General features: G+C 39.0%; 1 protein-coding gene across 2 annotated transcripts in view; it reads left to right on the top strand.

Moving 5' to 3' along the window:
- The window catches only part of LOC124865452 (dynein axonemal heavy chain 11), a 58,835-nt gene extending 47,817 nt beyond the window's left edge, over positions 1–11,018 (top strand). The window contains exons 67-82 of one of the 2 annotated variants that reach the window (XM_047360545.1): positions 35–199; positions 399–539; positions 1,270–1,440; positions 1,857–1,979; positions 2,076–2,269; positions 3,524–3,669; positions 3,745–3,872; positions 4,178–4,405; positions 4,502–4,693; positions 5,918–6,046; positions 7,454–7,696; positions 8,710–8,892; positions 8,978–9,093; positions 9,211–9,323; positions 9,840–9,980; positions 10,094–11,018. In XM_047360545.1, the coding sequence (XP_047216501.1) occupies positions 35–199; positions 399–539; positions 1,270–1,440; positions 1,857–1,979; positions 2,076–2,269; positions 3,524–3,669; positions 3,745–3,872; positions 4,178–4,405; positions 4,502–4,693; positions 5,918–6,046; positions 7,454–7,696; positions 8,710–8,892; positions 8,978–9,093; positions 9,211–9,323; positions 9,840–9,980; positions 10,094–10,341 (2,661 nt within the window). In that variant the 3' untranslated portion in view covers positions 10,342–11,018. The remainder of the gene's footprint in view (positions 1–34; positions 200–398; positions 540–1,269; positions 1,441–1,856; positions 1,980–2,075; positions 2,270–3,523; positions 3,670–3,744; positions 3,873–4,177; positions 4,406–4,501; positions 4,694–5,917; positions 6,047–7,453; positions 7,697–8,709; positions 8,893–8,977; positions 9,094–9,210; positions 9,324–9,839; positions 9,981–10,093) is intronic. The other variant, XM_047360544.1, reaches the window with a different exon arrangement.
- Positions 11,019–13,385: the final 2,367 nt, after the last annotated feature.

The following is a 13,385-nucleotide window of genomic DNA, read 5'->3' on the forward strand; positions in this document are numbered from 1 at the left end:
AAACAACTTTAAATTTGAAATGTTATCTACCAAGATGCAGCTCACCATGCAGCAAAACCACTTCAAAATTGAGCTCAAAAGGTTTGAAGATGACCTCCTGAGTCATTTGTCTGCCGCCCATGGTACTTTTCTGAGTGACAACTCACTGGTGGAGCAACTGGAAAATACCAAGTGCATGGCCACTCACATTCAGTGCAAGGTAAAGTTATTACACAGAAATGGTTCTGTGTGGTGTTTTGTTTTGGTTGCTTAGGTGTTATTATATGTCATACAACAGCAAGTGGATCATTTTATTGCATTAGCTGTAAATGATGTATAGTTAGGCATATGTGTAATGGGAGGGTTTTGGAGCATGACTGAGAGCCTAATAGCTCATTTTGTGCAATCGGAACACACAGGTGGTGGAGGCCAGAGAGAACGAGACAAAGATCAACGAGGCTCGGGAACTATACCGCCCAGCGGCTAAAAGAGCGTCGCTCCTATTTTTTATCATCAATGACCTCAGCAAGATTAACCCCATGTACCAGTTTTCTCTCAAGGTGAAACTTTCACCCCCGGGTGCTCTCAGGGGACAAATGTTTACAATACTCTCCAAATTTCCTCTTTGACCAGCTTTCTGTTTTTCTTGTTGCAATCTCTCTTTTAGTGTGCTTGACTGTTTTATGAAAATTGCTTTATGTTTTTAAAATTTTTTTTACTGTTGATTCACTCGAGCTCAAGTTGCCTTTACAGTACCTTGCAAAAGTATTATACCTCCTAGAAATTGTTCATCTATTGTCACATTACAACAACAAAGTTTAATGTATTTCAACAGGGTAACAATGCTGAACATGCAGCCAGAGCTACTATGGAGTGATTTATTGTTTAGAAGCATATTAATATCGTAGAATGGCCTTGGTCAAAGTCCAGACCTAAATCCAATTGAGAATTTGTGGCAAGACTTGATTAATAAATTTCACTTATGTTTCCATCCAATCTAATTTAGCTTGAGCTGTTTTTCAAAGAAAATGTGTAAAAAATCATTCTCTAGATGTATAAAAACTGGCCGCTATCATAGCAGCAAAGAGGGGGCTCTACAGAGTATTGACTCATCACACTTTAAAGGTTTCTATTTGCCATACAAATGTTTAAAACAACGAGTCAATGTATTTCTCCTTCAGTGCTTCTTTGGTTGCTTTGTGTTGATCACTAAAAAGGTTCAAGGAATATTAAAACTTCTGAGGGGTACTGTAGCTAATGAGAATTTAGTTTTCTTTGGTTTTATTCCAGGGCTTTTACTCGGTGTTTAACAAAGCAATGGAGCATGCCGAACGGGATGAGGATGTGAGGACGAGGGTGCACACCCTCACTGAGGCCATCACCTATTCTGTATTCCTGTACACCAGCCAGGGCCTGTTGGAGAGAGACAAGTTAACCTTCTTGTCAAACACTGCCTTCCAGGTGAGGGACCGAGGTCCGCCCTCAAAGGTGGGGCCTGCTGTCATTCTCATCAATCAAAGTACTTTTCTGCCCCCACATTAACTTCAATTAAAAGCAGTCAGCAATACCATACGCTGCTATTGATTACCTCTCACACCTTGCTCGTGGCTGCTGTTCAGACAGTTGATTCTGACAGGTGGGTTGGATCTTATGGCATAATGTAATTATCTGTCACCGCGGCAACTGTTTTCTTCCTAGGGATTGTCTAACTTTGAAGGCTGTCCTTCATGTGGCTTTTTCACATTTACTGACACTTATTCAGCAAGTAAAGTTAACAAAGAAAAAAAAACACATTTTATTTTACTGTTCGCCATACATGACTAAAAACATATCAAAACCACATAGATTAAATAACTGCTTGTGGTTCTTTGCCATAGATTCTCCTCAGTCAGGGTCTGATTGATCCCCAGGAGTTTGAGTTCCTGCTTCACTTCCCAGTAGAAGCTACAAACGTCAGTGCTGTGTCGTTCATGTCTCCACAGACCTGGGGGTGCATTAAGGTATGGTACAATAATTGTATTACGTGAGTCACATTTTTCACTACATACTGTGTTCCACCTCAGAGCGAGGTGATAATGCCTTTTACTTTGTTGTAGACAATCTCTACAATGGAGAAATTCAGCGGGCTTGACAAAGACGTGGAGAGTTCACCGAAACGCTGGAGGAAGTTTGTTGAATCGAGTTGTCCTGAGGATGAAAAGCTACCTCAGGACTGGAAGAATAAGAGCACCCTTCAGAAGCTCATTATACTCAGAGCACTCCGACCTGATAGGCTAACCTATGCAGTGAGGTAAATAACTAACCAAAGTTAAACAACCTTGCTAGCAAAAGTATTGAAACAGCTTTAACTTTTTTGCATGTTGTCGTTTTACGAGGGTAAATTATAACGTAGTTTTATGTGACAGACTAACACAAAGTAGGTGTTTATAAAGTGAGACAAAAATTTTCCAATTGTTCCAAATTATTTAAAACAAAACTCTGAAAAGTGTGGCATGCAAATGTATTCATTCCCTTTTACTCTAATACCCATCATTAAACTGCAGACAAAGTTACTTTCAAATCTCCCCAAATCACTATGTAGAGTCCTACTGTGTGTGACCTTAAAACAGCTGTCGTGTGAAGGCCTCAGAGGATTGTTGTGGAACAATAATGAAGAATCTACATCATGAAGACCAAGGAACACAGCAGACAGGTCAAGGAGAAAGTTGTGGAGATGTTTAAAACAGTGTTCGGGTAAAAACCAATAGATTTGAACCTCACACGGAGCACTGTTCAATCCATCATGCAGAAATGGAAATGCTTCAGCTGTAAACCTACAAAAACCTAAACTGACATGCTGGCCAAGGAGAACATTAACAAGAGAATCAGCCAAGATGTAGATCTATGTTATCTGTGGAGTAGCAGCAGAGATCTACAGCTCAGGGGGATCTTTTCATAAAACTGCTATTAGTCATTTGCTCCACAAATGTGGCCTTTATGGAATAGTGGCATGTAGAAAACCATCATTGAAAGAATGCCATAATATGTTCAATTATCCAGCCAACATGTGGATGAAGGTGCTCTGGCCAAAGGAGAGCACCTGTTTGTTTTGCATGTGGACTAAAAATTGAACTTTTTAGTCCACATGCAAAACAAACTGTGTGGCAGGAAACTAATGCTTCACAAAATCCTGCACAGAGTTCAACTCCCCCAGCAGGACAACAACCCTAAACACACATCAATAGCTACTATGGATTGGTTTTGATCAGGGGAAGTTAATGCGTTAGAATAGGCCCCAAAGTCCAGACTTAAGCCTAATTGAGAATTGGTGGCAAGATTTAAATATTGTTTGAAAATGTTCCCAAACGCTCTCTGTCCAATGTGAGCTTGAGCTGTTTTACAAAGCAGGAATGGGCAAACATTTCAGTCTCTAAAAGTGTAAAGCTGGTACAGACATACAGCAAAATACTTAAAATTGTTCTAGGGGTGTGAATAATTTTGCAAAGCACAGTGGATTTGTATTTTCAACATCTTCACACACCTTCTCATAATGTTTTCTCTATAGGAAGTTTGTGGAAGAAAGCATGGGAACTAAATATGTGAGCACCAGGCTGGAATTTGAGAAGCTGTTTGAGGAAAGCAGTCCCTCAACCTCCATGTTCTTCATCCTCTCACCTGGAGTGGATCCACTTAGAGATGTTGAGAAACTAGGTACCACACTTCTTGTTTGTTACTTGCATACCCTCTGAAGTTTGGATGTACATTGTAAATACTTTTTGAATGCAGGTTTAAAGCTGGGATTTTCCATTGACCGGGGAACTTTGCACAATGTGTCCCTGGGACAGGGGCAGGAGGAGGTAGCAGAGAGGGTTCTCAGACATGCCTCCGAACAGGGACACTGGGTCATTTTGCAGGTACAGGCTCTTATTACTCTCTGCAAAGGACGCTGCAGTGACTCAAAACTGCACTCTGAGCCTCCTTGTGACACTAATGATATTATCTCATCCCCGGAACAGGGGAAATAAACTCAATTTGGTTCAATAAAAGGCCTAATTGGCTAGATCAGCTCCATAAATGGCTACTTTAGAGAGAAGCGGTTTGCTAAGTGAATTGGTAAGGGTTTTCAAACAAATAAAGACCGCAGAAAATCCTTTTTTAAATAATTGGCCTGGTAAACCTGAACCTTTGCAGTAAACTTCCTGATATTTTTGTTTTTCAGAATGTACACCTTGTGGCTCGTTGGCTGCCTTCGCTTGATGATCTCCTGGAGACAGCAGCAGTAGACTGCCATGCCAGCTACAGGGTCTTCATCACTGCAGAACCAGTACAGAACCCCGAGCAGCACGTTATCCCTAGAGGCATACTGGAGAATGCCATCAAAATCACAAACGAGCCCCCCTCTGGCATGAATCCCAGTCTACACGATGCCCTCAACAACTTCAGTCAGGTGTGCTAAAAATACTTTTGCTCTTAGGAGTGTTTTGACATGAGTCCCCTGAAACATATGAATGTACAGTATACATGTATTTTTTTTTCTTTGCAGGACACCCTGGATATGTGCTCCAGAGGGCAAGAGTTCAACTCCATGTTATTCTCCCTCTGTTTCTTCCATGCCTGTGTAACAGAGCGCAGAAAATTTGGTCCCCAGGGGTGGAACCACAACTACCCCTTCAGCACAGCAGACCTCACCATCTCTGCCCATGTTTTATATAACTACCTAGAGGCCAACTCAAAAGTATTTATTATTCTCAATTAAACTCATTTTTTCATTTCTTTTTGTTTTTTTTTTACCTTAATGAAACTTTTAATGTGTTTTTACAACTACCTAAATGATGAAATTCATAGGGATAATGGTATTATTATCGACATTAATGTCAGACAAGGATGTTGAATTACTCTGAAGTGTCTCCAATTATTTCTTTAAAGTCTTTTGTTGCAGTGGTTTTTGTGAAAAATGCTCATTACTGTCTTTTTTTTTCAAATCCACAACCTATAATTTAGCTTTATTTCACAAAGACAAAAAAATCTATTCTTTCAGATTTGCACCCCTCACAACTCCTAATTCATTTCTCTTAGAACTCCCATTACACCGGTCATAACCAATTACATCTCCAAGGTATTCTGCCCTCCAAAAACGAATGTCCTTCATTACGTTAACCAAACACTAACCTGTATGTGCGTATACAGAGGATTCATTAGGAGGGCAATGAAGCGTTATCCAAAATGTAATTACACGCAGCCAATGTGACAGTTCACAACGCTACATAAGTGATCACTGCAATTAGAGCTGATGAAGGAACCAATTTGCAAAACAATACAGGTACAAATGATACTGAACCTACAGCTTTTGTAATTTGTTATGAATCGCGTGTTCTGTTCTTCCTCCTTCACGCTCAGGGATCATAATCTCTCGCTGAGGCAGAGACTGCTCTGTCATACAGCGCATCACTTTGTGTAAAGAAACATCATTTTGCTATATTTCCCCACCATAATATGTACTGGAGGTGCTTAGTTAGGATGTTATAGTGTAGCTGGCCCTTGATGGTTCAATGGAATATGGCTCTTAATTCTTGCAGTCATGGTGAAAAGCGAGTGCAATTATAGGGTTTTAATATATAAGTGATCTGGGGTTTAACAAGTTTTATTAAATATTATAATTTATTTGGGTCTAACCTAAGTTTAATCGAAGCATAGACAACCACACACCACAGATTCCACCATTATCTTATAATTTGAACAAAGATGAAGCAAAAATAACAAATGCATGCTCCATTTCTGTGTTCAAAATAAGTACACCCCAAAAGCCCTGCACTTTTTACCATGACTGTATATATAAATGCTTTTGCAGAAAGTTTTAAATCTTTCAGTTCTCTGAATGTGTTTAACATTTCTTTAATGTCTGAGAATCTTCCTCTTTTTTCTTTCTTTTTCCATTGACGCCCCTCTGCCTCTGGTAAAGTCCATGCAGGTGCCTTGGGCGGACTTGCGCTATCTGTTCGGAGAGATTATGTATGGGGGACACATCACTGACGTCTGGGATAGAAGACTCTGCAAGACCTATCTGCAAGAATTTATGAATCCTAACATGGTAGGTAAGCTGTTAGGTTGACCTTAGAAAATAATTCTTTCTTATCAAGTATATGGGGTAAAAAGAAAGTACACCCCTTCTAAATTGAAAGATTTTCCAAAATCTTTCTGGGTTCCCACAAAGTTTGAAAGAGCCTGGAAGTATGGAATCTATCTACAGCATATTTAATAAATTCAAATGTTATTGAAAACTACTATTTCAGTAACTCAAATCACTAAGTCAAACATACAGTATATAGACTAATTATCCATGATCTGGTGTTTTCAAAACTTTATTTTTGTTAATTATGATGGTTTTCCACCTATTGTTAATGAAAACACTGTATTTGAGATGTATTTAAGAGAACATGACATTAGACCAATGAAAAAAAACATTTTTTTAAATATAAAAACATTTAGGCTTACTCAAAAGTATGTTTAATACCTGCTTAAAGGTATTGTTTTTTTATTTATTTCCTTTTGATCTGACAAATGAGCATCATCGCAACACAAATTCTAATTTATTGAATATGAATGTATTTATGATTGCTTGCTTCCATCCTTTCATCCTAAAGCCTAACCACTGAGGAAATATAAGCCACAAATGAATTGGAAACATTGATATTTGCTTTTTAAAAATTGGCTAAAAAGAAGTAAAAGGTCTGGGAATTATTACATGAAAACTATGCAGCAACGCTGCCTTAATGTGTCTCTTTTCTTATTTCAAACGTTTCCATTTTGGCTTCTTTTTATTTGATTAATTATGGCATGGTGGAATTTTGTGGTGTGATGTTTTGTTTTTATGATGTTGCATTTAAACAGCTTTACAACTAGGTAGAAGCCAAAGACTCATGTTTTTTAAAACCTTAGATCTCACAAGGGTTGTTGTTCTTTTTGCCATGGCTGCTGGTGTTTCTTCCAGGTTAAGAAAAAACTGTTTTTCATTGTTTATTTCATCTTTTTTGTTACTCAAAAGTTTAGAATCATAAATATTTCAACTTATTTGTTTGAATTGCCTTTATACCTCTGTGATATTAATTTCAGCAGTGCCAAAGTATAAAAACTAGTTTTCTTTAGAATGTCTATTATTGTTTAAGTAAAGAGTGCCCTCTTGAGATGGAAAACTGAACTGCATTTAGAGTCACACCAGTTGTAATATAGTTGTGATTTCTCTGTATGCTTCACGTTGGCAGTTTTAGTCTAAATTTACTTAGTTGGTGCTCCTTATTCAAAATGTATTTATTTTATTCCTTTGGGTGGTCTCTTTTTTGAACCACAGCAGATTATATGTTTAAAGAAGCAGAATTGGTTTTACAATCCAGCTATTAGCTCTGCAATTTTTATTGAATCCTAACAACACACGCAGTTTCATTGAGGTTATACGTAAGTAAATCTGAACTCTTACCATTTTTTTCTTTCATGTTCATAGTTTGGAGCAGAGCTTTTTTTGTGTCCGGGATTTCTGGCTCCTCCATTTTTGGACTACACGGGTTACCATGTTTATATCGATGAAAACCTCCCCACTGAGAACCCCATGGTATACGGCCTTCATCTAAATGCCGACTTGGAGTGCCTCACTGTCACCTCAGAAAACCTGTTCAGGTCTCTGTGTGACCTGCAGCCCCAGGACCCCTCCAGACGAGACGAAGCCACTGAGAGCACAGAGGAGAAGGTGATGAGAAACAAAGTAACTTCCTCTGATGAAAGCCGCAGAGAATACGCAGATGTGTCGCCACCACAAACATCTATAATCTATAATTTTTATTTTATAATAGACCAGTACAAAATAAAGAATAATGGTGAAGCAGAAGGAAAATTATATGCAGGTTTCTTTTTTTTAACAAAACAAAACTGAAAGATGTGGTGTGTGTTTGATCCCCCTGAGTAAATACTTTGGATTATCTATTGGCAAAAAAGCTCCAGCTCAGTGTGATTGGATGGACAGAATCTGTGAACATACATGTCACAGATTCTCAATTTGATTTAGGTCTGGACTTTAACTGATCCATTCTAACACATAAACATGATTTGATCTAAATCGCTCCATTGCAGCTCTGGCTTGATGTTTACGGCCACTGTCCTTCTGAAAGGTGAACCTCATCCCCACTTTCAGGTCTTTTGCAGTGTAATACTTACTTCTTTACTTTAAGAATTTTACTGCATTTAACTCCGTCCATCTTCCCATCAGCCCTTATTTGCTTCCTTGTCCGTGCTGAAGAAAAGCCTCCCACAGCATGATGCTGCCACCACCACGTTTCACTGTGGAGATGGTGTGCCAGGGTTTATATGCAGCCTTTCACCACACATAGCGATTTCTATGTTGGTCAAAAGTAAAATGTTGGTCTCCTCTGACCAAAGCAACTTCTTCCAACATGCAAATAAAACTTCTTATTGTTTCTTTCAACTATGGCTTTTTGATGTCTTTCTTGCAAAAAAAACTAAAAAAAACAATTTGTTGAGTTCATCCAGTGACAACAGATTATCTCACCTTAGGTGTGCAAACCCTGTAGCTCCTTGAAAGTTACTATGGGCCTCTAGGCTATTTTTTTGGTGGATTACCGTCTTTAATCATCTTATCATTTTAGTTTCATTGCCATATCTTGTTAGATGAAAGGTTCAAGGGGTGTAAATATGTTTGCAGGGCACTGTATAAAGTATGCACTTCCAGTGTGGTTTATTTGACAGGTTATGGACATAATCGAAGACATTCTGGAGAAGCTTCCTGAGGAATACAGTGTTGTAGAGATGATGGCAAAGACTACAGAGCGAAGCCCCTATATCTTAGTGTGCTTCCAGGAGTGTGAACGTATGAATCTTCTGCTAGCAGAAATAAGGAAGTCCCTTAATGAGCTGGATGCTGGCCTGAAGGTACGGCTTACTTTGCACTAGCAATACAATTACTATATAAACAGTAGCTTTGTGTTTTAGCAAAGGGTTTTCCCCTTTTCCACAGGGAGAACTCACCATCTCCTCCAGTATGGACACTCTACAGTCTGCACTTTTCAATGACTTTGTTCCAGATTCTTGGGCTAGACTGGCTTTTCCCTCAACGAAAACACTGGCACAGTGGTACATTTTCATCTCCATCTTATAACCTCTACTAGGTTTAATCATGTGTGTTATGGTACAAGTTGTTACATAATATTTTAACAATACAAGATTTAGTAATGAAGTATTTTCTCATAGGTTAAATGATCTAATGAGCAGCTGTCATGAGTTGGACAGTTGGACTCAAGACTTTGTTCTACCTGCAGTTGTTTGGCTATCAGGGCTCTTCAACCCACCGTCCTTCCTTACAGGTGAGTTTCAACTAACCCTAACCCCCAGCCCGTTTAGCCTTTTAAATAACGAATTCTTGGGAAAAAAATGCATTTGCTACTTTAATGCTATAAACACAATGGGAAAGCTGATCTGCTGAAGGGGCCGAACTGAAAGAGAAGCAAAAACTAAACTAATCTAGACTGAGAAAAACAGTGCAAGCATACTGAATAACAGAAGCTGATGTGTTAAATTTAGTTGAAAAAGTCAAGTCTAAGCATTTAAGCTGAAAGACGCCCACAAGTCCATAAACAAGTCAGCTTTCAAATGAAGCTTTGCAGTAAACTTTTCCATCACATAAACATTTTTTTATTTCAAATCTCTTACAATGTATTGAATTTATAAACAGCAGGAGTCATAACCATCATGACCTTAAAGAGCTGAGTATTTTGACATTTGAACAGTTATAATACAACAAGGACTACACAAGTAGGTGGGGATCAGACATAAATACTTTATAGCATTCACAGAAATAATGTGGAGCCATGTTGTTTCAGCTGTACTGCAGAGTATCGCTCGCAAGACTCAGTGGCCCCTAGACAAAATGACTCTGACTGTTGATGTAACAAAGAAGGTGAAAGAGGACTTTGGACATCCTCCGAGGGAAGGAGCATACATCCATGGACTCTTCATGGAAGGTCGGAATCAATAAACCAAAAATGACCGTCTTGTTTTATAAGCTCATTATTATAGTGTAATTCGGCCTTCAGTTTATCAGGTGCAGGATGAACATGGTTCTGTCTCCTCTTAGGGGCCCGTTGGGATGTTGAGTCGGGCATCATCTCTGAGGCTTTCCTTAGAGATCTCACCCCCTCCATGCCGGTGCTGTATGTTCGAGCTTTGCCTGCAGAGGAGCAGGACGTCAGGAACACCTATGAATGTCCAGTGTACCGCACCAAGCAGCGTGGCTCCACATATGTGTGGTCCTTCCACCTCCGAACCAAAGAGCCTCCAGCTAAATGGGTCGTAGCTGGAGTTGCTTTGCTCTTGTCTCTGTGAGAAAGTCGTTAGTCAGGGGGGAGCATTTTTATCATGTGTTGAAACTACTTTAAAAACAATGTTAACAAAATGTATGATGTAATAGTATGTATTATTGGTCCATGCATGTTTCTTACATTCACAGTAATTCACATTTAATCTCTTCGTTTTAATTTTAGTAGTTTTAGTGCTCAGGCTGGTGTTGAACCTGTTGTCTGTGTCCACCGCTGCTGCTCATCTCCCTTGAGTCTGGCCGTGATTTGTCTGGAGCACACGTCTCTATTTTAGACCATGTTATTTTGGATCAGCAGCATATTTTATTAGAAGGTCAAGATTGAAAAAAGCTCTCCGGCTGCCCTCTGCTAACTGAATGATACACAATGCTGTCTGGAGGGTCCTGCACCAAATTCCCAGGAGATGATGTGCATGGTTGCTATTGACTTTTAAATGAGGTGCATTTGACATTGACCTTTTGTACTGCGGAGGCAGAATACTAACAGACTAGTGTAATTCATTCAGCCAAGCCTGTTGCAAAAACCTATTGAAAGGAACTGATAGATTTGTATGAGAAAGCAACACATTAGATTACTCATCCTTTATCTGTCTTCTCCCCTCTGTCTGCATCTGCTTAACCTACTCAGAACTAAATAAAACCTTTAACTTTCCATCAGTGTATGGAAAGTGTTATCTTATCAAAACTGCTATCTTGTTTTTTAGCAAATTAATTGAGGTTATTTGAAAAGTGAGACGATTTCTTGATTGTTTTTTTTTTTTGTTACCTTTATAAATAAATGCTTAAAACATTGTTAGTTGCAGCAAAGTAAAACATTTGGTAATTTTTCACAAATTTACAAATGCAAATCTTTTTATGGATATAAACAAAACATGAAACTGGAAATTAATCTACTTAAAGAAACACAGTTCACATTTTTTATTCCAAAATAATCTTTGAAAAACAAATTTGCTAACTTCATGATCCTAATGCCGTCGGGGTTAAAAGAGGCCATATTATTGACATGGTGATATACAAATTGCAGCCCTGAATCATACTGGTGTTTTTGGGGAGGTGGGCAGGTCAAACCTTTCTCCAATAAGGTTTTCTCCAACAATAATAACTGTTGTGTTGCTCCTAGTTCCTCCCCGCAGCCTCAGTGGTTCCAGACAGACAAATTGAGGCTGGAAGATTGATTCTGTGTATTGTATTCCAGGAGAGGGAAATGAAGAGCCAGTCTTCCTGCAGATTCTTCTCATCTGCTTTCTCTTCCTCTCATTAGCACACCGCAGCAGCTAGCTAGTCATTTGGTGACAGGGAAATTATACAGTGCTGGCTGTGTTTAGGAGGAAATGGCAGGGTGCGAGGCCCCGGCATGGCGGGGGGTCGTGCCATGTTAAAGGCCAAAGAGGACACCTGGTTAAAGTCGGAGAGGGCATCTGGGTCACACCTCCGCCTTCCAGCTCTAATAAAAGATAGGAGTTGGATGCTTTTTTTAAGCTTCTTTTATTTTTCAGAAAGTGTTACAACTTTTAATCACTTCAATGATCAGAGCTAACCCAATCAATGCGTGTCTCAGCAGTTCAAAATGTTTTAGAGATGCACTTAGAAATCAGCTAGTGACCAGAATTGGACGATTTTACAGTTGACCAGTCCATATCAGTGATTGGCGGGCCAGAAACAAAAAATAAAAAAAAGATTTATTATTTTTCCAAACAGTGAATGCAGCATACAAAAACATTACCGGGTGGTGCTGACTATTCATTTCAATTTAGTTTATTTTTATTGCACATTTATATACAAGACAAACAGATCAAATTTATATACAGAAATATATAATCAAAGCAACCATGTAAACAGGTTTAAATTCATTGAGATGGAATCAAATTTGATTTTACAATCTAAACGCTGTGGAAATCCCTGCCATCGCTCTTCCACCAGGAGACGTACTGGGGTTAAAGGAGCCAAACATCTATGACTGGTGGTCGCCAGCTAATGACTCACAAAGGTGTTTATTGCAGCACAGTTGCAAAGCTGCCGGTGGAGGTGCATCAGGCAGCAATACCCAGCAGATAGATCATCAACCTGTGTTTTTATAAGTCAACGCAGTCAAATTCAGTTTTTTATGCCAATTGGCAAAAAGTTTTCTATCTAAGGAAGCCAAGCTGGTTGCATCAACTCACTGACTTTGTAGCAAACCCTCCTGAATAAGCATGATACGGCAGTGGGAAGGAATGACAGCAGAGCCCAGCTTAGCACAACAGCATTCCTCAGGCTGGGAAGTTATTACTGAGGAAAAGGACTCAACATTAGTTATTTTCTGTATCACTGAGGTACTAAAAACGTTTTGAGGAAGCATATAAGATGTAAGAAGCCTCAAGAAAGAAAACTATTTTCCATGGAGACATGCCAGTTGTGAATTAGACATCAGCAGATAATTGGAGGCTGAATATAGTACAAATGAGTCCTATTCTGTCTGTCATGGAATATGCCTCTTTTGGAAATCTTTGAGTTAAGGTAAAGATCCACTAATTCCCCAGTGAATACACCTGGGGACTGCTTTTAGTAATTCTAACCATGCAATTTTTATTTTTTTTATTTTAGTTAAATGCCCAACTGCAGAGCTGTGTGACATTAACTGCTGTCTCTCTCACCCAAACAGGAATGTTTTGCCACTAATAAAATAACTAACCACAGAAAACCTTCTTAAGACTCCTGTCTAGTTTAAATAATTGAAACAATAATTTCCCAGTAACACACAAAGCAGTAAATCATAGCTTTTTCTTTTTAATATCATGTTGAAATGACCCAGGGAAGACCCAGATATCCCACATGGCCTGGGAATGCCTTGGGATCCCCCAGTATGAGCAGGAGCGTGTCGCTGGTAAGAGGGTTATCTGGGGTTCCCTCCTGGAACTGGTACCCCCAATCTCACATAACAAGAAAACAGTGGATGGACGATTGTATAAGAATTTTACGTGTTATGTTATAACCAGAAGGTAGAAAAAAGTATTGGCATCTATGGTTCTCAAAAGAAGTCAGATTCTTCTAAAATCTTTATCAGCCGGTCAGA

This window comes from Girardinichthys multiradiatus, chromosome 3 (genome assembly GCF_021462225.1).
Source record: "Girardinichthys multiradiatus isolate DD_20200921_A chromosome 3, DD_fGirMul_XY1, whole genome shotgun sequence".
Lineage (NCBI taxonomy): Eukaryota > Metazoa > Chordata > Actinopteri > Cyprinodontiformes > Goodeidae > Girardinichthys > Girardinichthys multiradiatus.